This window comes from Protobothrops mucrosquamatus, unplaced genomic scaffold (assembly GCF_001527695.2).
Source record: "Protobothrops mucrosquamatus isolate PMUCROS unplaced genomic scaffold, P.Mucros_1.0 scaffold53, whole genome shotgun sequence".
Classification (NCBI taxonomy): domain Eukaryota; kingdom Metazoa; phylum Chordata; class Lepidosauria; order Squamata; family Viperidae; genus Protobothrops; species Protobothrops mucrosquamatus.
Genome location: NW_015386434.1, coordinates 355387 through 381634, shown reverse-complemented (window position 1 = coordinate 381634; position 26248 = coordinate 355387). Strand labels below are relative to the sequence as shown.

At 41.9% G+C, this 26248-nt stretch overlaps 1 protein-coding gene across 1 annotated transcript in view; it reads left to right on the top strand.

The window, feature by feature from the left end:
- The window catches only part of ADAMTS17 (ADAM metallopeptidase with thrombospondin type 1 motif 17), an 86426-nt gene that overhangs the window by 5358 nt on the left and 54820 nt on the right, over window positions 1-26248 (top strand). The window contains exons 3-7 of the mRNA XM_029283311.1: window positions 7041-7203; window positions 16436-16608; window positions 17973-18056; window positions 18800-18957; window positions 22835-22878. Coding sequence (XP_029139144.1) covers window positions 7041-7203; window positions 16436-16608; window positions 17973-18056; window positions 18800-18957; window positions 22835-22878 — 622 coding nt within the window. The remainder of the gene's footprint in view (window positions 1-7040; window positions 7204-16435; window positions 16609-17972; window positions 18057-18799; window positions 18958-22834; window positions 22879-26248) is intronic.

Genomic DNA, 26248 nt, shown 5'->3' with positions numbered 1-26248 from the left:
CTTTTTGCACGACTGTTGCAACATCCTCTTGGGCACTTGGTGTCTGGCTTATATTCATGAAGGTTGCAGTGTCCCGGGGGGTCACGTGATCAGCTTTTGTGACTTTTCTCATAAGCAAAGTCAAGGTTCACATAATGCCAGATTCACATAACGACTGTATGAGTCACTTGACAGCCTCAGCGATGTGCTTTTAGTAACTGTGACAGAAAGTATCATAAAATTGAGAGTAACTCGCTTAACAAGCGCAGTGGAAATTCTGGTCCCAAACATAGTGGTAACTCGGGAACTGTATATACAAGTGTAATATTTTTTTCCCCCCTACGCAATCAGCTTCAGTCCCAGAAAGTTAAGGAGAGGAATAAGAAAATCTCAAGGACATTGTGGTTTGCTGCATTCCTCCATCTGATATTGAAAATACCTCCCCTGTTTTAAGTCGGTTGTTTGACCCTTCTTTCTCTTCCAAGACGTGGTGTAACTTTTAATAGGAATTCCATCTGGGGAAGAATAAAGCCATGATTGTGAAGAGCAGTTACACTTATGACATCTGTGCACCATACATAAATCAAATAACATGGGCTACACAATGAGTTAACCACTGGAGCAAGAAACATGGACCAGCTCCTATTGCTGGTCCCCTTCCAGCCTTGCTAACTGCATCAGCGTTGGCAGAGAGCAGACGGAGGGAAAAACTACGCATCTTGAAAAGTACTCCTAGACTTGCAATAGAGAACATAATATAACTTGGGACAGCTGTAGGCTCTAAGAAGCTGATCCCAATTTTGTAAAAGCAATAGCAATAGCACTTTGACTTAGATACTGTTCCGTAGTGTTTTATAGCCCTCTCTAAGCTGTGTACAGAGTCAGCATTTTGCCTCCAACAATCTGGGTCCTCATTTTACCAAGGATTCAAGGCTGGGTCAACCTTGAGCCCGGTCACCAACCTAGAACTAAGGAGAAATTTTCTAACAGTGAGAACAATCAGTGGAACAACTTGCCCCCAGACAATCTGGGTCCTCATTTTATCAAGGATTCAAGGCTGGGTCAATCTTGAGTCCGGTCACCAACCTAGAACTAAGGAGAAATTTTGTAACAGTGAGAACAATCAGTGGAACAACTTGCCCTAGATGTTTTGGGTGCTCCGACACTGGAGATTTTTAAGAAGCAATTGGAAAACCATTTGTCTGGAATGGTATGAGGTCTCCTGCTCAAGCAGGGAGTTGGGCTGGAAGACCTCCAAGCTCCCTTCCAACCTTGTTATTCTGTTTTTCAGGATCGAACTTCAGACTGCGGGCAGAGTTTGCCTGCAGTACTGCATTCTAACCACTGCACCACCAGGGCGCTGCTTTGGTGATGGAAAAAGAAAGGCATCAAGGCAACTGAAACTGGGTTCTCTCCAGTAGCCATATCCTGAACTTAAATGTCTTCTGGTTTTTTTTTCTCTGTCTATGAATCTATTTTTACAAATTAGAATAAGCAGAAAGTAATGGTGATTGAGTACCAGTAATCCTTGATTTGTGACTACAATTGAGACCAACATAAGCAAGACAGTTGCTAAATGAGTTGCACTTAACATTTTATGATCGTTCTTGCCCAGTTGTTAAACGAATCGCTGCAGTTGAGCAAGTCATGCGGTTGTTAAGTGAATCTGGCTACCCTGATTGTCTTTGCTTGTCCGAAACCGACTGGGAAGTTATAAATGGTGAACACATGACGCCGAGACCCTGCAACCGTCATAAGTACATGCCAGTTGCCAAGCGCCCGAATATTGATCACATGACCACGGAGATGCTGCAATGGTCCTAGGTGAACAAAATGGTCATAAGTCACTTTTTTCAGTTCCATCGTAACTACACTAAACAAATGATTGTAATGATGGCATCCATTTCATCCTACTAATCCTCCAATAATTTCTTTCTGGAATTCACCAGAAGTTAAGATCAAGTCAGAGAAGAATTTACCTTATTTGAGGTCAGTCGGCTCACTTACTTGACAAATTAAATTGGCCAGTTAAGCAAATTAAACTGGCTTACTTACTTGAGAAATTCAGTCGCCCTATTTTAGCCTTACATGTTGCCTGAACTCAGACTTGGCTCTTTGTTTGTTTGGATCAGGGTTTCCTACAAAGGAAACAGAATTATTGGGGGAAAGCATAGTACAGTTAATCACGGATAACCCTGCTGGAGTAACGCAGCTTATGCGTGTTTTAAATTTAATTGCACTGTCTAGAAAAACGACACAGTAGAAAAATTGGTGGGAGGTCTCATTCCCATATAGATTATTCCTGTCTGGCGTTGCCTCTTCTGGCCCCGGGGAGCGATCATGTTTCTCTCTACTCATAATTTCGTTCACTTAGAAAACTACCTTTCTTAGAAGAAACGTTTGGTTGTATTCTCACAATACACCAAAACTACACTACGGTAAACCCAGACCAAGGAAAATGTAACGCTTAGTGTAACGTGCGAAGCATCATTCTGCAGAAAAGGGTATGTACAGGTAATCCTTGATTTATGGCCCCAATTGGAACTGAAATTTTGGTTGGAACTCATGAGGATTGTAAATCCGGACCTCCGTGTTGACCCGATTTTAGGACCATTTTTACAAGCGTCATTAGCTCAGTCGTAAGCCCAAATCTATCCTCTTGAGGGGCGCTTTTTGCCAAATACCAGCAAAAAAGACACAAATTGGGGTCACGTGGTTGTGGGATACTGCATCTAATTGTAAATGTGAAGCAGTCGGCAAGTTTCCGAATGTTATCATGTGACCATGGGGCAGCATGGCATTTTACGACAGCCGGAAGCGCCTCACGAGCTACAAAGCGCCTTTTCTGAGGTGATTAAAAATCCAACTGGACATTAAAAGACTGGTGGATAGATTGAGGGCTGCCTGTATGTGCCCACTAAAATGGGACACTGACTTGATGTCGCATAACCCCAAGGGGTGAAGCAAGTCGCCTTGGCTTTTTCGATGATGTGTTTCCTTTCCAACTGAAAGGATTTTCTTACATTTTGATTTGATTTAGAAAATTTATATAGCCGCCTACTCGCTCACAGCGACTCTAGGCGACTTATAGACAACAAAAACACAGTATAAAAAATAAAAAAAGCAATAACCCATTCTCACCTATCCCCTCCCCCTCCCTGGCGACAGCACACAACCAAATAAGCCATTTGATGGGCTCCATCACACTCTGGGTTCCCCAGGCCCGCTGGCAGAACCAAGTCTTCAAGGTCTTATGAAAGAGTGTCAAAGTGAGGGCCAGTCTAATTTCCGCAGGGATGATATTCCAAAGAGAGGGAGCCACCACGGAGAAGGCCCTCCTTCTGGGTCCTGCCAGATGTGTCTCCTTAGGGGACGGGACCCACAACATTCCTTGCCGTCCCGCTCTAGTGGGTTGGGTGGATATGACTGGCAGGAGACGGTCCCTCAGATAACCTGATTTCATGCCATGGAGGGCTTTAAAGATGACAACCAACACCTTGAATTGCACCTGGAAGAAAATCAGCAACCAGTACAAGTCCTGGAGTAGGAGAGGTGACACGTGGGCACCCGGAGGTCTGCACAAAACCATGCGGACTGCTGCATTTTTGAACCAACTGGAGTTTCCCGATGCTTTTCGGGGGCAGCCCCATGTTAGAGGGTGAATTGTAGTGGTGCCAAAGAACGATAGCCTCCATCAAAACATCAGGCCGTTCCTGCAGAATCCCACTCCTTTTGGCTAGTGTCTGCACGCTGCATAAAGTAAGCAAGGGGGCAGAATGGGCATTTTGATGGCACAAATAAGCAGCATTCCATGCTTATTCTCTGCCTCTGTGCTTCCCTCCCCCCTCCGTCTTTTGTGGAGAGCTCAGCGAAGAATGTTCAGCCAAGTCAGCCCTCCACCTCTATTCTGTGGAAACTGCATGAAGAAACATGACCAAAGTCCCACCTGTTCTTGGATCTTTAATTACTATGTGGAGAGGGGATATTCCTTGGAACATGTCTCTGCATAGCTACTCTACGTTTGCATGTTTGGAAAGCTCCTCCCCAAAGCCTCCAGATAACCTTTGTCAAAGACCCTAAAGCAGGGGTCTGCAACCTTGACAACCTTTAAGACTTGTGGACTTCAGCTCCCAGAATTCCTCGGCCAGCATGCCTTCTGGGAATTGAAGTCCAAGTTTGAAGACCCCTGCTCTGCGGGCTTCTCTAATGAGATACAGCCTTTTTCTGGGGTTTGTTTTTTTTTTACCCCTTGAAAACGTTTTTCGCTTCACATCCAGGAAGCTTCTTCCATTCTGAACTCAAGAAACTTCTTGGATGAGAAGCGAAAACATTTTCAAGGCAAAAAAATAAATAAAGTCCAAGCACCCTGGGTGGTTGAGAATCTCCATAGAGATGACCAAAGGCTTTGAAGCCTTTGGTCATCTTGGAAAATGTAAGCCTTGTTCGTTTCATTTGTTTCATTGATGGCTTGATCAGGGAGAGCCTGAAGTGGCATCACAAACAAAACCTCATTATGGATCGTTGTGCTTATCCATAACATGGTTTTCTCAATTTAGGATGGTGTTTCTCAACCTTGGCAACTTTAAGCTTTGGGGACTTCAACTCCAGAATTCCTCAGCTCTAGCAATCTTAAAATCGCACAGGTTGAGAAACACACCTTTAGGAAGAGCATGCTGCATGAACTCAGGCACTGTACCAAGGGTTTAGTAGGACACTCTTCCTAGGAGTTGGGTCCTAACTGCGAGAATAATACACTTAAGTCTTGCTGGGTTGCTCTTAAGGTTACAGCTTCCATTCCTAAGGTTTACAATCACCACATGCCTAAAAGGATGAGGATTTAGATCAGATGCGTTGGTTAGAATGCCAAAACACAAGTTAAAATGTCTGAAAGAGTTTTGTTTTATTTCCAAACATTTCCTGCTTTGGCTAAATAATCTTGTGATGTAGGAGAGAATGGCTCTCTTACTTTTAAGCTTATATCTTATGGACTGCTTGGAGCTGTGCTGTGTTAATGACACATCTCGGTTGTAAGCAAAGGCAAGGAATGTGTGTGGTATGTGTGAGTCTGTATAAATTATAACACATATGTAATGTAGGTTGTAAATCACATTAATGCAGACAGCTGTTCTCTATCCTGGAAGAGTTTGTTTGGGTGACTGGTTGGTATAGAAATCTTTAAACGAAAGTTGTATTTCTAGCTTTCTTCTCTAAAGTGGATTTGCATAAGAGTGAAATTACAGAGATGAGTGTCCTACATCCTTTTTTACTGAAGGATTGTTGAGATTTTGTAGAAAACTCTAAAAATGGTTTATATATTGTATATTTATAGTGGCTAAAAATATCTTCGCGGTATTGCAGAGGGCCTGATTTAATAATCCCGTTTACTTTGTATTTCCTTTAGAGTTAGACTTGACTTCATCTGTTCTTGCATTTTGCAAGCCTGTAGCGTACTGTTTTCCCAGTGTGTCTTTGTGGCTTAAGCTGATCGGTGGTGGTGATGAGGGTGTTATCATAGTTAGATTTATCATCTTAGTTTAGCCGGTGAATGTTTTTGTGCCGCTTCAGTTGGCTTTATGGACTGCTTTCATGTGAATCGTGAATAATGTGACATAGATGCAATATCTTTAATATATATATTATTGGGGTTTAAATCCTGATATTGTGATCTTTGCAGAGTGGATAGTCAGATCAAGGGGATCCAAAAGTGGTGACATTTATGGGGTGTTTTCAGCCAGGAGTGTATGTTAAATATTTTGCTTAACCATGTTATCGATAAGCATTAAGTTGCCAAACATCTGCATGAAAGGAACGGTTGGAAACTACGAGTATGAAGTCTTGATCACAAGCTTTTCTAGACAATACCAATAAAATGAATATTTGCAGCTCAGGGTTGAAATGAGGTGTCTTTGGTGCTCTCTGAGCTTGGTGGTTTTCTTGCAGACGTTTCATTACCCAACTAGGTAACATCATCAATGCTAGAAGAGAGTGCAGTTTGCTCCCTTTTCTAGCACGGATGATATTACCTAGTTTGGGTAATAAAAGTTCTGTAAGACAACAGCTATGCTCAGAGAGCACCCCTCCTTTCCAAACATTATTTCCAGTGTAGCAAGAAATGTTTTGTCTTTTGGGATGGGATCTTGTTTTCTTGATTGCTCAAACATTTTGGGCAGACATAATCTCAACTTATTCTAAAAAATTCACTAGTTCTGCCAGCTCATATGCTTTCCAAATAGCTTTCCTTCTCTGCAGTCAAAAGGAAAAAGAACAGAGGAATTTGCAAAGCACATATAGGGCACGGGCACTTTCATAGCTAGGAGGTGACCAAGGGTTATATGTGAATGTCTGATCTTCTCTCAATTCTTTCACCGCACAATCTTCTCTCTAGGGGTCCAGCCTCTCTAGGTTCCCCCAATTCCATTCAATCCCAAGGCAAGACCACAGGAGAGGCCACTTCTGTTTTTTATTTACCCACACTGGGGTGTATGTGTGCCAAAAGAGAGGCTTTGAAAGGATGGAAAGAGGTTTGAGGGGGGGAAAAAAACAGCACCAGGAATAGCATACTCCACCTTCACCTAAACCCAAAGCAGCCCCTAAGCAAAATTACAAATTCTTAAGCCTCTGAAAACACAGTAGAAATTAAGATTATTGCCTAGGGCAGGGATAGGCAACCTTGGCTCTTTTATGACTGGTGGACTTCAGCTCCCAGAATTCCTGAGCCAGCTTGGCTCAGCTTGGAAACCTCTCCTTTTCCCCGCAGCGTGGCTGGCTCAGGAATTCTGGGAGTTGAAGTCCACGAGTCATAAAAGAGCCAAGGTTGCCTACCCCTGGTCTAGGGAGTAGCTTTCGGAGAAGTGGAATGACAGGATTTTTGGACCCAGTATTAACCTTTAAGTGTCCCAAAGGCACTTTTCCAAACAGCAACTAGACTTTCTTATGCTTTTTTTCCTTGAAAACCTTTCACTTCTCATCCTAGACCCTTCTTCAGTTCTGAAGAACCTTTGGGGATGATTGAGAATCTCAGACATTTAACCTTTGGGGTGGTTTTCTGTTTTGGTGGACAGGTTGGCCATATCCAGATTGGTCTAGAACAGGTGCAGATACAGCCTGTAAACGGATCTGAATCGTCATTTCATGGGAAAGAGCACTTCATCAGGCGGAAGAGATCCAGCCCAGGCCGTCCTTTGAAGTCAACGGTCCCTATGGAGCATTGCAGTGTGTTACCAGGTGGGTGAGTAGAGATCCATTTGGTTACAGCACTTAATGTCAGCACTTAAGACACCTTAAGTTCCAAAGGAACCTTATTTTCTACAAAAGCTGCATTCCCACAATACAGGTAGTCCTTGACTTACAACCACCATTAAGCCCAAAATTTCTGTTGCTACACACCCCGACACCAAACAGCACCAGTTTGACTGGAGCAACACAAAAATCATCGGCCATGCAGCCACCCGCCATGCTCGCAAGTTCATAAAAGCCTGGCACTCCACATGCAATTCCACCAACAGACCCATTGACCTACAACCGACCTACATCAGCCACATCACCAGAGACAGTACTGACCCTCCACCAACCCATGCAAGCCCCCTCCCTCCCCCCCAGCAGTTCACCCCCCAAGGACCCTGACCGGATGTAACCTCCCCATCACAAGCCCCATCAAAAGCCCCTCACACCCACCTGACCCATCACAAGACCCATCACAAGCCCCTCACTCGACACGCCCACACCTGAAGCCCTTATAAACAGTGGAACATTGACACTGACATCCCCTAGGTTAATAAATGTGTTAGTCCTTAAAATGCCCAAAGATTCTCAAAAGTATACAAACACAAGGAAAAACCACAAAGAATACTTTGTTACAAGGTTTACAAATGACAAAAGAATGGTAAGAAATATGTGGTGTTTTGTATTTACACTGCAGTTTCATACTCCGTCAGACCTCTTGAGGGTTTTTCAGAAAAAGAAAACAAATGATCCAATACATCAAGATGCCATCTCAGTACTCAGAGCGCTGCATCTAGGATACGTTCCTACAACGTGTTAAGCCACAATGTGATATGTTTGGCTTTGGCTTAGCGTGGTGTAGGAACTCAACCATAGGCATCCGATATGTGCCATAATGACGTTATGTCACGTGTATCGTTGACATCGTTGTGCAAATGACACAAAGGATGAAATTTACATCATGGACGCAAAGCTGTGATGCACGTGGCATCAATTCCCCACTCTGCCTACTCTTCAGCACCCCTCCAAACTCGATAACTATGGTTTGCAAGCCTGTGTTCATGGCTCAATGTAACGTTCAAACTTATGCAAAAGTATTTTCAGCAGAAACAGCCCATGTCTTCAGCCTCCTTTCGCCTGCTGTGGAGAATTTGTGATGTGCATTACGTCAGCCTGTGGAATGCCGTAAATCTCAGTTGTGTGTCTTGTGTACAGGGTGGATCACATATTATTTGTAGACAATAGAAGGGATCAAACAGGCACAGTGTTGCAAGGGGATTATAATACTATGGCCATTATCCTGATAACGCTATGTTCTCGCAACGTATTAAACCACTGATGTTTATGTCCAAGCTGCAAGGGCTAAGTCAAAAATCAAACCACATTATGGAAACCAGAACATTGTTGCTAAGATACCCTTTGCTTGGCTTATTTTGCCTTAACATTTTATATAAGGCAGAAATATGATCTTATATATACAGAAATAAATCATAATAAATCATAATTTATTATGTACAGGCAGTCCTCGACTTGCAGCAGTTCATTTAGTGACTGTTTGAAGTTGCAACGGCACTGAAAAAAGTGACTTATGACCAGTGGTGGGATTCACACCAGTTCAGCAAAACCAGGAGCTAATTTTTTGTTGCCCATGCCCAGAATGGACTTCTGGAAGCGGCATCCACACAGAGAATCGGTTGTTCCCATGTTGGAATCCCATCACTGCTTATGACCGCTTTTCACACTTACAACTGTTGCAGCGTCCCCGTGGTCATGTGATCAAAATTTGGATGCTTGGCGACTGATTCAGATTTATGATGGCTGCAATGTCCCAGGGTTGTGTGATTCACCTTTTGTGACCTTCTGACAAGCAAAGTCAATGGGGAAGCCAGATTTATTTTAACAACTGTGTTACTAACTTAATAACTGTGGCAAGCAAGGTGGTAAAAATGGGACAAAACTTACTTAACAACTGTCTCGCTTAGCAGCAGAAATTTTGGGCTTAATGGTGGTTGTAAGTCAAGGACTACCTGTATTGTGGGAATGCAGCGTTTGTAGAAAATAAGATGCAGCCTTGCATTTTTTTTTAGAGAAGTTTATAATCAGCATACTAAAAAGCAGAGGCATCACCCTGCCAACAAAAGTGCGTATACTCAAGGCCATGGTTTTCCCAGTTGCAATGTATGGCTGTGAAAGTTGGACCATAAGAAAGGCTGAGCGCCAAAGAATGGAGGCCTTTGAACTATGGTGCTGGAGAAGACTCCTACGAGTCCCCTGGACTGCAAGGTGATCCAACCGGTCAGTCCTAGAGGAGATCAACCCCGACTGCTCTTTAGAAGGCCAGATCCTGAAGTTGAAACTCAAGTACTTTGGCCACCTAATGAGAAGGAAGGACTCACTGGAGAAGAGCCTAATGCTGGGAAAGATGGAGGGCAAGAGAAGAAGGGGACGACAGAGAAGGAGGTGGCTGGATGGAGTCACTGAAGCAGGAGGTGTGAGCTTCAATGGACTCCAGAAGATGGTAGAGGACAGGGAGGCCTGGAGGAACGTTGTCCATGGGGTTGCAATGGGTTGGACACGACTTCGCAATTAACAACAACGACAACAATAATCTGCTTGGCACCTTCAGAAACACGTTTATTTTGTGTCCTCCTGGTTTGGTTAAACATATCAACCGCACAAATATTTGGGAGAAAAAGCATCCCAACCCTTTCTTGAGAAATGCTTATTTAAGCTATAAGAATGTAATCAAACATGTAATGGTTCTTTTGATGGCTGCAAACGTGCTGTTTTTCTGGGGAATCTAGTGTTCCTTTCTTAATCTCTTTCCCCAAGATCTCAGCCGGTGATGTAAACTCTCATTACAGAGGATGGATTTGGTATAAAACACAGCTGAAAACAAAGCAAATCTGCCCTCTGAGACAAGGCCACCAGCCCAGTATATTGTTCTGAAATATGTCAGCTGCAAAAGTTTGGGTTTGCTAAACCACATTTTTCTTGTAAAGTCTTAAATCGTGAGAGAGACAGGAACACGTTTCAAAGGAACACACTGGCTTTATTTTTAACGTCTAAAAAGCGAACAAAAAAAGGCAGGCATGAAAAAAACAAGGGGAAAGAAATCTCAAGTGTCAGTGAAGATTGTAATTCATTCATTCATTCATTCATCCAATCAATCAATCAGATTAGGTGTCGGCCAACTCCAAATTAAGACAGTGAGGCTCAAAACATAAATTATAGAACAAAGATTCGATCAGAATGGAAAATATGAAATAAGAGACAAAGCTGTGAATCGGGCCGGCAATAACAAAACAAATATCGCACCCCTAAACAGATTTAAGAGAAAGTGGTTGTTAGAAACAATCTGTAGGCTGGCTATAGTCAAAATAAATTTATTCAGGTTTGCTGTGGGTTAGAATCTGTGACTAAGCTCACCCATAACGCTATGTTCGGCTTTGTTGATCATAATTGGTCCAATAAACCCAATTGGCTGGGTGCACATATAATCACCCAAACTGGATACCCTTCAGATGTATGGATTTACAGTCATTTGCCTTCTTTTAGAGAGTTGTTGAGGCCGCTTGGAGGTTAATCTGTGTCCTCAGGGCCACCTGTGTGGCGCCTTCGTGGCTGCAGGATGCTTTCTGCCCTGTGTCCCTTCACTGTTGAAGACAGGTGCAGGCTGTTGGGGATGAGTCTGTGTTGTCTGCATCTCAAACTGAAGCGCAAATGGTTCCTGTGGTCTGCAATGTTTTCTGGAAGTCTGTTCATCCTCCCGCACCATTCGAAGGGGGTTCATCCCAAAGTGCATGGCTAAATGTCCATGGAGATTCTGTCCTTCAGGTTCTGGTTTTTCAGGAGGCAACTGGACTTTCTTGGTTTTTGTTTTTTGTTTTCTCCTCTTCTGTTTTTGAGACTACATAGACAATACTCATTAGTGACGGCACTTCCCGGTAAGAGCATTCTTGCCTTACTCATAGAAGCACTTGTAGTTAGGTGAACACAGAAAAATAAAGGCATCTTGCCATTAAGCAAGCAAATTTTTATTGATTCCATAATTTAGAAAAAGCTCTGAGGATGCTTCCATAGTTTAGAAAAAGCTCTGAAGATTTTTTTTTTCAAAAGCCAATTATTTTATTTCCACCACAGTGCTGTTCATTTTGAAATTTCAAGATGGAAATTTCAAAGTTCACAAAGAGATAATGATGTTTAGGAGATTTTCCTGTTTACCCAAGACCCAGGTGTCAACTGTGGATCACTCTTTCCCAGGCATGCATCCTAAACATGTAACGCTCCAGGTTTCAATAGTTTTCTCCTGCATCTTTAACCATCATCCTTCTGCCATGTTATTTCTTCTAAGCTGTAGGTTTAACTTGGCTTGGAACACCTATTGTTGTGGCCAAAAACTAGGCATGCTAAAAATAGCAAGCAATGTAATGAAAACTCTCTTATCCCTTATTAGGAAGTACATGTTGTAATAGGAACAAGTGCATTTTTTGATGACAGCTTGTGTTAGATCAATTGTGAACTCAAAACATTACAGGCTGTAAAACTGGCAACCATCTTGTATGTATACCTATGTTCCTTGACCTCAGATTTTCCTAATGTGATGTTCTTTGGAGCATGTTGGCTGGAAATACGAGGAGTTATAGTTTCCAAATCTATTGAGTCCACAGTCTATGGAAGGATTGCTTTTCCTGTGCTAACTCATTTTAAATCTAATTTAAATAGTAATGGCAATAGAAATAGCAGACTTATATACCGCTTCCATAGTGCTTTGCAACCCTCTCTAAGCAGTTTACAGAGTCAGCATTTTGCCTCCAACAATCTGGGTTCTCATTTTACCGACCTCAGAAAGATGGAAGGTTGAGTCAGCCTTGAGCACATCAGAATTGTACTCCTTGATTGTTGTTAAAGATTCTCTTCGCACCCCTAATTGCCCTTGTCTATTTATGATGGCTATGCTGAATATCATTACTTAGGAATGAAGAAGATGTATATTCTTTAGACCAGGGGTAGGCAACCTTGGCTCTTTTATGACTCGTGGACTTCAACTCCCAGAATTCCTGAGCCAGCAAGATAGCCAAGGTTGCCTACCCCTGCTTTAGACCATGGTTTTCGTTGTAGTTCAGGAAGGTGAAAGTTTATTTTGCAGAACAGTGCAATTCCTCTGGGTGATTAAATGAACCAACATCGGATTGTGTTTATATTCTCATATATCCACCTAGTATGAAACTTAACCTTGGTAAGTTTACTAAGAACAACTTTAATCCAGCCATGCCTAGTTCACAGAGTTATTACAAGGATAAATTGGGAATGAGGAAAACCCATAAGAACTATGTTGAGCTGACTGGAGAATGGTTCAGTAAGGATATAATAAATAAGCTGCTACAGGTACCGTATATATTATTGTGAGCAGGTAAAGGATCCCCATATTTGACAATCAGATGCACAGCAAATGGGACAAGAAGTGTAAAAACTACGACAAGTCATTGATTGCATAGTTGATTGCATCTTTATTTCTGTTTTATCTTCCTTTGAAGATGTCTCTGACAGCAAAACATTTGTCCATGTTTCCATCTGCCTTGCTGTATTGCTGGAATGGGATTTTTTTTCTCTTTGTTTATTGGTAATTTTGAGTCAGTGTTGTCTCTTGGTACTTTAACCACAACACCAGACTGGTGTTGTCTCTTGGTACTTTAACCACAACACCAGAGTAGCATTACTAAGGATATATTTATAACTGGACAGATTTACATAAAGTAGGTGGCCCTTGAGATCCTCAGCCGTTGTTAAGCTTTGAAAGATCAGAGCAGCGAGCAAGAGCTTGAAAATGAACACAGGAACGAGTGTTTTAAAACTGGCAAGATGTGTTTCAAATAGCTGGGTTTCTGGCAGGGATATAATTGTGTTTTGAGGCCTGTGAAGTTTCTGAACAGTCTTCAGCGGTAACCTAATTAATAAGGGTAGGACTCAATTTATGGGTACGGGTCCAACTAAAAGCCTTAATTTTGGATGAAATTTACTTTCTATCATCTGAGTCAGCAATTGGTTTGACTGGGGAGGCACTGAAAAGACACTGAGGAGATAAACAGAGGCCAGTTCTTTGTACTTAACATACTAGCAGAATGACAGAGTTGGAAGAGACCTTGGAGGTCATCTAGTCCAGGGCTTTTCAACCTTTTCACCCATTGTACCACTTTTAGGATATGGCAACATCCGAGGACCACCAGTCGCCTAGCAAGGTGTCAAAAACTTGATGACCCCAAAAAAAAAAAAAGGAAAAAAGTGATAAAGTACAGGTAGTCCTCGACTTACAACAGTTCGCTTAGTGACTGTTCAAAGTTACAATGGCACTGAAAAAAGTGCCGAGCAAGAGACCTGCCTGCTCGCCCGGTGGCGCTCTTCCTCCTGTCCGAGGTTTTCATTGTTGTGAGCATTTCTGTTGAGGATTGGCAGCAGAGGTGGGGTGGGGGGTGTTTGGTTTTTATTCCCCCCCCCCCGTCTGCTGGGTGGTTGCAGCAGGTTTTGGTCACTTCACATGACCCTGGGACACTGTGACCGTCATAAATATGAATCAGTTGCCACGCATCTGAATGTAAATCACAAGACCCTGGAGATGCTGCAACATTCCAGCTGATCGGCGCTTCTTCTGGGCTCAGCAGAAGCGCCAGGATCAGTGCTGCTTTCCAGCTGATTGGTGCTTCTTCAGGGCTCAGCAGAAGCACCAGGATCAGCGCCGAGCTCTAGCTGGAGCCTGGCGCTGATCCTGGCGCTTCCACTGAGCCCTGACAGCCCTGCAGCTCCAGCCATCTCTCGCTCAGGCTTGTGCGGTGCTGCCACCGGTTCAGCTCATTCCCCTCCCCGGCTACCACTTTTCTAGGATGGTCGCGTACCACCTGCCAGGTGCCAATGTACCACAGGTGGTACCCGTACCACTGGTTGAAAAGCCTTGTTCTAGTCCAACCCCCTGCTCAAGCAGGAAACCTTACACTATTTCAGACAACTCTAAGTCCAGTCTCTTCTTAAAAATCTTCAAGGATTGAGCACTCACAGTTTCTGGAGGCAACTCATTCCACTGATTAATTGTTCTAACTGTCAGGAAATTTCTCTTTAATTCTAGGTTGCTTCTCTCCTTGATTAGTTTCTATCCGTTGCTTTGTGTTCTGCCTTCAGGTGCTTTGGAGAATAAGTTGACCCCCTCTTCTTGGTGGCAGCCCCTTAGATATTGGAACACTGCTATAGCCATCCCAGGAAGCCATTTTGAGAGGATGCCCGTGGAAAGTTCCTTGAATTCCAGATATGGTCACTGACCAGAAATGATTGTCTAAGACCGATTCGCGTACTCTAGTTGAATAAAAACTGGGCTTGGCTGATGGAGGACTCAAAGGTCTAATAAACCCTGATGGGGCTGAATTGCCAGCTCTGTGCTGATAGAAGTCCTTGATGGAAAATAGCTGATTCCTGCCTTAGGCTTTTAGGTGGGTTTAATATGTCTAGTTGAATAATTCATATCCTGTTTTTGAACACACACAGACAGCGCAGATGGATAGGAATTTGCCCAGACAGGTTGAGTGAGATTGTAGCTACCAGTGGAGAAATTGCTATTATTTATTATTAATCCAACATTAAGATTCTCTGTGTGGGGGTATACGTGTAAGACTGATCCTTATCCCAGTAGGGTATTTCCAGGGTGTATATTTTCCCCTTCTCTTTGTTTTGCTTAATGTTTTGCTTTCTTAGGAGCGGAGAGGGCATAAATATCTTGTGTTTCAGTATGGAACATGGAGGGGAAGAGAGCTATAGGTGATGATAGTCAGTGCCTCAGGCATAAAAAGCAATAAAGCAGAATCTGCCAGATTCTTTGATAGGGGATGAGCTGAATGTGTACAAAGGCTGTGCTGATGGGATGGGGTGGATATGTGGATGAACAGAAGGCTTGATATTAATTACAGATGAAGTTAGGCAGTGCCAATTTATTTTTTATTTTTTTTTATTATTTTTTTGCATTTTCCCCTAATGGTTTCAATATCAGTTTCATGGAAGAATTGCTACTGATTTCTGTCAAGGAAAAGTGCACGGAGCTTTAAGGGAGAGTATTCTGTTTTCCACTGTCCAATCTCTGCGTCTGAAATCTTCATTGTGCCAATTATTTCCTGATGTAAATATAAGGAAGAGGAAAAAATCCCATCTTGCCTCGCTTGAAGGACTAGCATCAGCCTTGAAAACACACTGAAGTTCCTTTCTGTCCTATCCTATACTAAGGCAAATCAAGTGTGGAGTTTCTTTCTTAATCACTCTCTTCTTCTTTTTCTTCCTTCCCCGTTCCCAAGTTCTACATTCCTTCATAAAAGCAGTTCTAAAATTGTGGAAACACCTATGTGATAAGTTCTCAGGCAGGCCTATTGTTGCCCTACCTTTATTTGCATAGATCGGTGGCGTCCTTGGTGCTCTCTGAGCTTGGTGGTTTTCTTGCAGATGCTTCATTACCAAACTAGGTAACATCATCAGTGTTAGAAGGCAGTGGGGTGTGGAGAGAGGAACAGGAGGAAGACTATGGAGTCCTTGGTGCCCTCTGAGCTTGGTGGTTTTCTTGCAGATGTTTCATTACCAAACTAGGCAGCAGCATCAGTGTTAGAAGGCAGTGGGGTGTGGAGAGAGGAAGAGGAGAAGGACTATGGAGTCCTTGGTGCTCTCTGAGCTTGGTGGTTTTCTTGCAGATGTTTCATTACCAAACTAGGTAACATCATCAGTGTTAGAAGGCAGTGGGGTGTGGAGAGAGGAACAGGAGGAAAACTATTGAGTCCTTGGTGCCCTCTGAGCTTGGTGGTTTTCTTGCAGATGTTTCATTACCAAACTAGGCATCATCATCAGAATAAGGAAACCACCAAGATCAGAGAGCACCAAGAGCCCTATATAGGTTAACGCTGAGCTAAAAACATTCTCTTCTTGAGCTCTGGTGGTGCAGTGATTAGAATGCAATATTACAGGCAAACTCTGCCCCAAACCCAGAGTTCGATCCTGACCGGCTCAAGGTTGACTCAGCCTTCCACCCTTCCGAGGTCAGTAAAATGAGGACCCAGATTGTTGGGGGAAGCATGCTGACATTGTAAATTGCCTATACAGTAAGTCTAAGTGCTACTGATATTTGCATAGGTCTCCTGAGTTTTTCTAAACTTCTAGAGCACCGAAAGCCAAACGTATTAGACGGAGCTTTTGAAACAAGTTCTTTGCTTTCTAGAAAAAAAGAAGCCTCCAAAGGGCAAGGTTCTCCACGACTGGAAAGGACGGAGAAACGCCATTCATCTCACAAATGAGTACACGGTGGAAACGCTTGTGGTGGCTGACGCTGACATGGTCCAATATCACGGGGTTGATGCGGCTCAAAGATTCATCCTTACTGTGATGAACATGGTAGGTGAACACCATGCTTCTAAAAGAAACCAGAATGTTAATTTTGGCATGCCTGTCATGGATTGGGGGTTGGGGACCCCTGGACTAGAAGACTCCAAGGTCCCTTCCAACCCTGTTAATTGCCAGCTGATTAATTGTGCAATGCTTTTAATTACTTGGTGGTCACCTTTCTAGTTTCATTCATTTAGCTTCCCTTTGTTGTCTGTACAGTGTTAAACTCAGAACTGCTTAAGACAAGATTCTATCATTTTTGCATATGTTAATCTTTAAAACGTGCTATGCATTGATGCCCTTGGATACATACAAATAAACAATACAGCCACATATTATTTCAGTCATATCCGTTTTAAAAGCCTTTCCCCTTGACGATCAGATTTAAAATGTTTGCGTGGATATGCTCGATTTTCACGGAAGAGGGTCCAACTTTCTGTCTCTCTCCAAATATTTAATAATACCTGAAGGAATAATTTCAAAAATGAAGATCAGTATGTTTGAAAGAAAATCGCATTTACTTCCCCTACTTTTTCCCCCCTTCTATTTAAAGCATGTGTTAGTTGAAAGACAGGCTGAAAACGGAGTGCTTCAGGAATCAGAAGGACACTACCAAAAAAAAAACAAAAAACCAACAACCACTAGCTTTGTTCCAAAATACAAACTTTCTCTTTTTTTCCTCCCTCTTTTTTTATAATGTTCAAGGGATCACTAATTGCATGTTACTGCATGCTCCTTCAAGAGACCCTTCCATTAATTTTATGGTTTAACAGCAGCTGCAGCAGTATGGAGGATATACATTTACAATGGCTTGTCAGTTTGTGGTCTTTTGAGAAATAGATGCACGTTCATTTGAAAGCCAGAAAGAAAGTATATCGGATGCATCTATTTTGAAAGCAATTGTCATAATTTAAGGACTTTTTTTTTTTTTTTTACATTATGGTTCAGCGAGCTTGGCTGTGGAGCTTCACATCCTGCAAAGAGGTTAGAGGACTGCTCTTTAATTGTAGACTCCTTCTACCATTAAACATTTTTCGGTAGTTGAAAATGTGGGAGTACAGCTAATTCATAGTTGGGATATAAACTTGCAAAGCATCGTGATGATTATTTTGGCAGAGTCGCTGTATCCTTTTCTTGATTGCTCAGCAGAGCACAAATCATGCCTTTAAACAGTTCTATGGTGTGCTCTTGGTTTCAAAAATTGGGTTCTTCCAATGTCCAAGCTAACCGGACATAATTATTGTCCTTGCAAAAATTCCTCGATTTGTTAAAAAAAAAGATATGCAGAGCATAAAGCAAGTCTGACATTTTTCAATATATTTTTATTATCACGAATGCTATGACATTATGGTGCTTTTATTGCTTTTATTCAGGTGTATAACATGTTTCAGCACCAGAGTCTCGGGGTGAAAGTCTACATTCGAGTAACGAAGCTTGTCTTGCTCCGAAGACGTCCTGTAAGTTCCTTTTGAGCTTTGATTGAAACTGTGGTGGTGGGGTGGCATTCTAAACCTTGTTCAAAAAAGAATTGGGGTGAGATATTGTGAAAACTATAAAAAGAGTATTAATGTAGATGACTAGGAGCCCTGGTGGGCCACTGGTTAGAATGCAGTACTGCAGGCAAACTCTGTCCACAATCTGGAGTTCGATCCTGACTAAGGTTGATTCAGCCTTCCATCCTTCCAAGGTTAGTAAAATAAGGACTCAGGTTTTTGTGGGCAATATTTACTCTTTAAACCCCTTAGAGATGGCTGTAAAGCCCTATGTAGCGGTATATAAGTCTAAATGCTATTGATATGGGTATTATAAGCGGAGTGCACAACCTAGTTGACACTTACGCTGCATGTACAAGGGTGTCATCCTAGTGGAGATTTCAAAGTAGAGAAGAGGAGAGATGAGCAGGTCCTTAAGCATAGTTATCTTCAGAGGCAGAGGTACATCCAGCACGCTCCTTCAACACACATTTAGGGTGAAGGGGTAACACAACACACATTTGACCATACTTCTGCATTGTATCTACATCTCCCAAGCCAGCCACTTTTTTTTAGATTTATAGGCAAAAATTGGATGACTTCATTTATAAAATGCATGTCCATAGTCTACCATTGGCTCAAGGTGAGCATCGGTATCACTTTAGCACATCAGTGGCTTTCACTTTGTCTTTCTTCTATTCCTGTTTTTTTTTCCTTCTTCTTTGAAGGCCAGGTTGTCCATAGGTCATCATGGAGAGAGGTCTCTGGAGAGCTTTTGCCAGTGGCAAAACGAAGAGTTTGGTGGTGCAAAGTACCTTGGGAACAATCAGGTTCCTGGAGCACGAGATGACACTCTTCCAGTGGATGCTGCTGTCTTTGTTACAAGGTATGGAGTGAATTCAGATTGAGTGAATTCGGATTGAGACTGTCTACAGCGCTGCTGTCTGTTTGCTAGGAGAGTTAGGTCTAGATCTGAAGGCAGCCATTGAACAAGTTGCTGAGGGTCTCCAAAGTTGATTGGAATATTTCACGAATGAAGGTAAAATATACGTGTCCCAGGATAATGTTGCAGGATCCAATCTGAATTGGTCACCAGGACCAAAGGTTTACTCTTCTAAGGTAGATGACCTACAAGGTCCCTTCCAATTCTCTATTCTATTCTATTCTATTCTATTCTATTCTATTCTATTCTATTCTATTCTATTCTACTTACTCTACTCTACTCCACTCCACTCCACTCCACTCCACTCCACTCCACTCCACTCCACTCTGAATTCTGTTCTGTTCTGTTGTGTTCTGTTCTAGCTTTTGGGCTCAGGCTGGAGCCCATCCTCGGGGAATTTCTCTCTCTCCAGAATATTCAAGTTCCCAGAGGATGGGTTCCACCCCGCCCCAGCCTCAGGGTGGAAGGGTGTTGTGAGGACCTGAAATTATATTCGTTATACTGGTCAAGCAGGGAAAAGTGACAGAATGCTGTTCAAATAGGGTGGATTTAGAGAGGGAGATGCCAGGCATAACAGTCCTGGAAGGAACTGTGCTGGATAAATGAAAAGATTAGTTTGTATTGTGATAGAATTAGGCAGCGTACAGAGGCCGGGCTTCAGTAAAAACCACATCCACTGTGCAAAATAAGCTGGCCCTGGATTCTCACAACCCTTCCCTTCCTGTATATCCTCATTTTCCCCTATCCTGTTTCAACTTCCCTCTGTTAAAGGGATCGGGAACAATTGTCAGTTGAACAAACTCCTGGCTCAGCTGTTTTGGTTCCTAGGGCACAGAAATCGGCATTTGCGCTTTTTCGCTCAAGTGCTGTCTTTCAGCATGTGTGGTGTCTCTCTTTCTCTCTCTCTCTTTCTCTCTCTCTTTGTGTGTGTGTGTTGTGTCTGGATGGTCCCCAAATTGTACAGATGTGGACCAGTGGCAAAGGATGCAGAAACAGGGCTGTGTCCAGCATGGAATGGCTAAGCCAAGGGGAAAAAAAAAACAAGAGCTGGATCTTCAACATTCGATTTTTTTCTCTCTGCCTCTTTGTAACTCAAACCAGATATTTTACGATTGACCTCTAAAAACACCTCTTTTTTTTCTGCATGGAGCATTCTTTTCAGCAAAAAGGAAGCCAAGTTCTGTTCACCTTGGAAAACTTTATTTTTTGCCTGTTGGTTTCAACTCAGAAAGGCTTCCTTAATATTGCTTGGATCAGACCATCAACGAGACAAAAATCTCACAGCTACATGGTGGCTTAGCAAAATAGAACATAGAGTAACAGAGTTGGAAGGGACCTTGGAGGTCTTCTAGTCCAACTCCCTGCTCGAGCAGGAGACCCTATGACCATTTCAGACAAGTGGCTGTCCAATCTCTTCTAAGAAGCCTCCAGTGATGGAGCATCCACCACATCTGAAGGCAAGCCGTTCCACTGGTTGATTGTTCTCACTTTTAGGAAATTTCTCTCCGAGACCCACAAGGCTTTCAGCTGTAGAATGACACAGTGTTGCTGAGTTTGTGCCATTTAAAGCTCTTGATATGAGAGTTGATGTGATGCTTCCTCATAACCATAATGAAACCTTTATATAGTACTTTGGTCAATAGCAATAGCACTTAAGACTTATATACCGCTTCATAGTGCTTTACAGCCCCTCTCTAAGGAGTTTAGGGTCAGCATCTTGCCCCTAAGAATCTGGGTCCTCATTTTACTGACCTTGGAAGGATGGAAGGCTGTGTCAACCTTGAGCCAGTCAGGATCAAACTCCAGGCTGTGGGCAGAGTTAGCCTGCAATAGCAATAGCACTTAGACTTACATACCGCTTCATAGTGCTTTACAGCCCTCTCTAGGCAGTTTATAGGGTCAGCCTATTGCCCCCAAACAATCTGGGTCCTCATTTTACTGGCCTCAGACAGATGGAAGACTGAGTCAACCTTGAGCTGGTCAGGATCGAACTCCAGGCTGTGGGCAAAGTTTGCCTGCAATTCTGCATTCTAACCACTGTGCCAGCCGGGCTCTTAATAGTATAAACATTTATATATTAGGTATTTATTACTAAGCAAGGTACATAGAGCAAAGGAACAATTGACACAAAATACATTATAATTAGTTGTAAGATCATAATGTAAGATAAGGGCCTTCTGAAAGGTATCTATAAAATTATACCCTTGTTTCTGGAATTATTATTATTGTTATTGTATTATTATTGTCATTGTCATTATTATTATTGTTGTTATTATTATTATTATTATTATTTTACTTGAGGTGAGACTAGAAAGGGGACAACCTCAGTTTCTGTCCCTTAAGGAAAACAATGATTGGTTTTCAGTTGCCAGCATTAAACTTCCTTTTCGGCTGCTATTTTAATAATTCCCAGATGGGCCCTTGGCACTGAGGGATGATTTGGGCTTCCTCCAGTCATGAACAGCTATTGCTTTTGCACTATTTTACTGTAGGGAGCCTTGGCATTAGAAAAAGGAATTTGAATCCAGGGAATTACCTGGAACTACCAGCCTCTGTCATCCGTGGTCCTCCAGAATGCAAGAGACAGAGATGCTGTGTTTTCATTTGCTAAGCTAGAAATCCCCTTTGGAGAAAGAAGCTTTTTCAGCTGCACCCTCCCGTCCCTGTACTCAAAGTGCCCTATAAAAACATCTGTTTGATTTACCCGTTTATATAATAATATAACACAGTCCTTCGATAAGCCTTGTTAAGCTGAGTCTGGCAACTCCTGCAAGGATGATAGTGCCAGCTGAGTCAAGAGGAGAATTCCATCAATTGCCCATTGGCTATCTTTGCATTGCAAGCTTTTAAGTGCAATAAAACAGCTCGAGATTTCTCTGCTTCAATCGTAGAAAGTTAAGAGTGTTGTCCTACATCTGTCTGAAGTAAACCGTTCGTGATGGCCAACTTGAAAGAATTAGAATTACAAAGTTGGAAGGGACCTTGTAGGTCATCCCAACCCCTGCCCAAACAGGAGACCCTGCATGATTTCTGACAGAGGGCAGTCCGGTCTCTTCTTGAAAGCTTCCAGTGATGAAACTCCCACAACATATGGAGGCAACTTCTGTTCCATTGGTTGATTGTTCTCACTGTCAAGAGAAACCTTGAGATGACTGGAGTTTGAGAACAATAGGGTGAGGGGAAAGGAAGAAAGAAAGAAAGAAAGAAAGAAGGAAGGAAGGAAGGAAGGAAGGAAGGAAGGAAGGAAGGAAGGAAGGAAGGAAGGAAGGAAGGAAGGAAGGAAGGAAGGAATGACTATGGTGATTCACTTAATGAGCACAGCGAAATGGATCATAAAATGCCAGGTGTGAAAGACCAGATCCACCCTTGAAGGCTCAATTAAGGTGATTTATTGCTAAAAGCCTGTGCGCAGGAATCTTTTCAACTACTGGCCAGCACCTGGTCAGAGTTAGATGAGGGTCAACATCACTCAAGGGGAATTGGACCTATTTCATTTGTGGCTACCTAGGGATTCTAGGCTGGTTCCTCTTTTCACTCCCCCCCCCAGATCCTGCCATTCCTTCTCCATAAAATCAGGCACGACTCAATGTATGACTACCTTGCTTAGCGATGAACATTCCTATCATAGCTGTAAGTCAAGGACTATCTGTAAAATGAAGCATGAAAAGAAAATGCATGAATAGGAATATACCTGCCCCTAGTACAATCGCGTATACATTAGCGGCTTGTAGGCGATAGACACTCTGAAATGTGTGTCCATTTACGCAACCCACATCTCATCATTTAAGGAATGTTCCTAATCATGATTTATTATTTTCAGGACAGATTTTTGTGTCCATAAGGATGAGCCCTGTGACACAGTAGGTAAGTAAACCTACAGATGGATTTCATTTACAATGCATTGCTTTACTGTATTTACCAGTGAGGAAAATTAATTATTTCCCCCCCTTCAGATAATTTACTTTTGACATGGTGTGGTTGTCTTAGATTGGCTGAGAATTACAATAAAGAAGAAAAAAAAAATTTCTAATTCTTTTTGGGAATGACACCCTTGTATTCATGATCATGGTTGTCTTCCTTTTAAGATAAGGTAACCTTTATTGTCATTTTTTACTGTGAGCAGGCTGGCCCAAGTTAAAAATGAAATTATGTTGCCTGCTCTCAAAAGAAAGTATATATCTACCCATACAGATACAGAACCCACATATACACATGCTATATACATATACATATACATACATACATATATTATAGATATATGCAGATAGATAGATAGATAGATAGATAGATAGATAGATAGATAGATAGATAGATAGATAGACAGATAGACAGATAGACAGATAGACAGATAGACAGATAGACAGATAGATTAGATAGATAGATAAGGGCACACATTAAAAATGAAATTTAGTTGCTTGCTCTCAAAGTGTACACATACATAACACACATTTAAACATACTATATACAACATATGTACAGACCTACACCCTTACATATAAGTAACATATAAATATTAACCACTGTCCATCTTGAATACATAACGGAAGGAGGAAGCTTGAGAGTTCACAAGGTTTATACTGTACGGAACAAAACTATGGCTGAATCTAGATGTTCTGCTTCGGATACCATGGAACCTCCTCCCAGAAGGTAACAAGGGAAACAGGTTGTGAAGAGGATGTGTTGTGTCCCAGACAATCATTTTCAGTAAATATGGTATGTAAAGAGTTTGTCTGACTAAACATGGAAACCATCAGAGTTACTAATTTGCTCCACAGATATCCAAAGACTGAAGAATTAGCGTGATTGCCTTAGAAAGCTTTAGAAGTGTTTCATTTGTAGTTCTTTGCAACTGCAGTGCAAAGTCTGAGGAGACCTCTTCGGCTATTTCACTGTTATAAAAGATATAATGATGGTGGTGGGACCCATTCATCCTTAAGACTAGTCCTCATCTTGCATGATGGCATGTTGTGATTCTTGTACAGAATTTAAACGCTGAGAAATTCTCTCGCTGTCTTCTAATAGTATATGCTGATACTACAGGGGACGGAATAACAAGAGATCTCCGACATAATTTGAGGGTGGAATGTTCTGATCCTCAGGCAATTCTGATCGTGTTGGAAGTCATTGTTTGTTGTTCCAGCCCTATCAGAGGAGTTTTGACATCAAAACTGACTCTTTTTAATTGCCCCAAAGAGGATAAAACGTTACATTTTGAATTAGGAACTTTTTTTTTCTGGTAGCATCAGAACAATGTTGGAATACTTCTGGTAAGATGAGAAGTCCTTTTATGGCCTCAGAACATATGGCGTTGTAGCCATTCAGCTTCAGCTCCTGTGAAAAATAGCTTGTCATATATTATTATTATTATTTTATCTTGGATGGGGAAGGATAATCAAAGAAGACAGGACATGGTGAGGCTGCAAGGAAAAGTTGAGACGTCCATTCTCTGTTTTCAGTATTTATTGGAGCTGCCCCTAAACCCTCGCTCTGTGAGTGGAAACTAATGACTCACAACACCATTATTGTCTACAAAGCCAATGGAAACCATATTTCCATGGGATAAGCATTCAAACTGTCTACCTGAGTCCAGATGTAGCCACAGACAAGCATGTGCTCAGCAAATCATGTGCTAAAACCATCTTGATGGAAGACACATGCTATCGCTTAGGAGACAGCATCTCATTTCATCGTTCCTCGAACCCTTGAAAAAAAAAATGTGAAGGGGGGGTTGGGTGGGGAGAAAAGGAAGGGATAGGTTATCTTTGTGCAATCTCAGTGTGAAAACAAGAGTGGGGATGATAGAAAGGATTTTGTTTTTTTCTTCCTATTTGGGACTCTTTGGGGATTTTTTTTGGCAAGAACATCTCCTTGTCTTGGTTAAATTAGATCTGCTAGAAGAAGCGATCCAAAACAGATCTAGGGACCAGTGCCAGGATTGGATTTCTTACATAACCGGGCATCGGTTGAACTCTGCTTCTGTGATTGGCCCATGTAGATATTTAGAAGAGCCAGATTTGAGAAGGTTAGAATTTGGATTGCCATGTCGTTTGAAATGAATACGAAAAGGGTTTGCAATCCAGTTTTGGGGATCATGATGATGATGATGATGATGATGATGATGATGATGATGATGATGATGATGAACTCTTGGCAATTCTACATGCCAGGTCTCTCCACATCTTCTGATCTTGCACTACTTCTTTGACTTGTTCTGTGCTCTGGCTGGTATCAGCGTTGGTGGTGTCCAGCAACGGTGTTTTTTTGGTGGCCTGGTTTCCTTTTACCACTAACTCTTCCAAACATAATTGCTTTCTCCAGTGAATTCTCCTGCCTGATATGAGTATACAGTAACTGTGTATGTAAATTATGTGTCTTTAATGCAAGAATCCTAAGCGTGTATCGCTACAGTTCATGTATTCCTGTGAGATGTGATCAAGAATATATTGACTTCCAAAATTGTTTATAGTTTAGAAATACTATCAGTAGCTTTCATACTACAGCATGAACATTCCTGGAATAAACTGGGATTTAATTGAAGTAATGGCATACTGGCTAAAATGTGTCTTGTCTGAAAAGTACTATCCTTACCATTAGCACAGAGTGCCATTTGTGGTACAAGGATGCTGGTAACCTAATCAATATCTTCTCAAACTTCATCAAAATATTGTGTGAAGGTTGACCAGTGTCAGTATGTTTGATATCTAATGATCCATCTGATAATAACTCTGGCATATGGAAGATTATGACTTAAAATATATGAAGAATAAATGATTTGTTGTATGTCTTTGAAACAAAGAGAAAAGGGAAGAATACTATTTGAATGAAGATGTTCTGATTGTGTGCAGTTGGAGTTATTCTTATGTAGAAGCTTAATTATAAATGAAGTGTCTAAAATATATGCCAGCAAGTATGAATTGGTGTCATCTAGGCTGGTGTGGATGCTTATGAAAACAAAAATTCATAAGTTGTTGCTAATTGTATGTTACACTTGAGTGAATGATAATAATTGGAGAATAAATGGGAGGTGTGGGGACTGTACAGTATTCTGAATGAATGTCACCCAAAGGAAAAATACTCCGTTAGTGACGTGAATGGATGGGTGGGAATGTGACAAGAAACAAAAGAAATGATTGCGCCACTTGACAGTCCAAGAATGATTGAGAACAGGGATTGTTTAGTTAGCAGAAAGATGTCTATTTCGAATACATGGCTTCAGCCGAAAGCTTTTTGTATG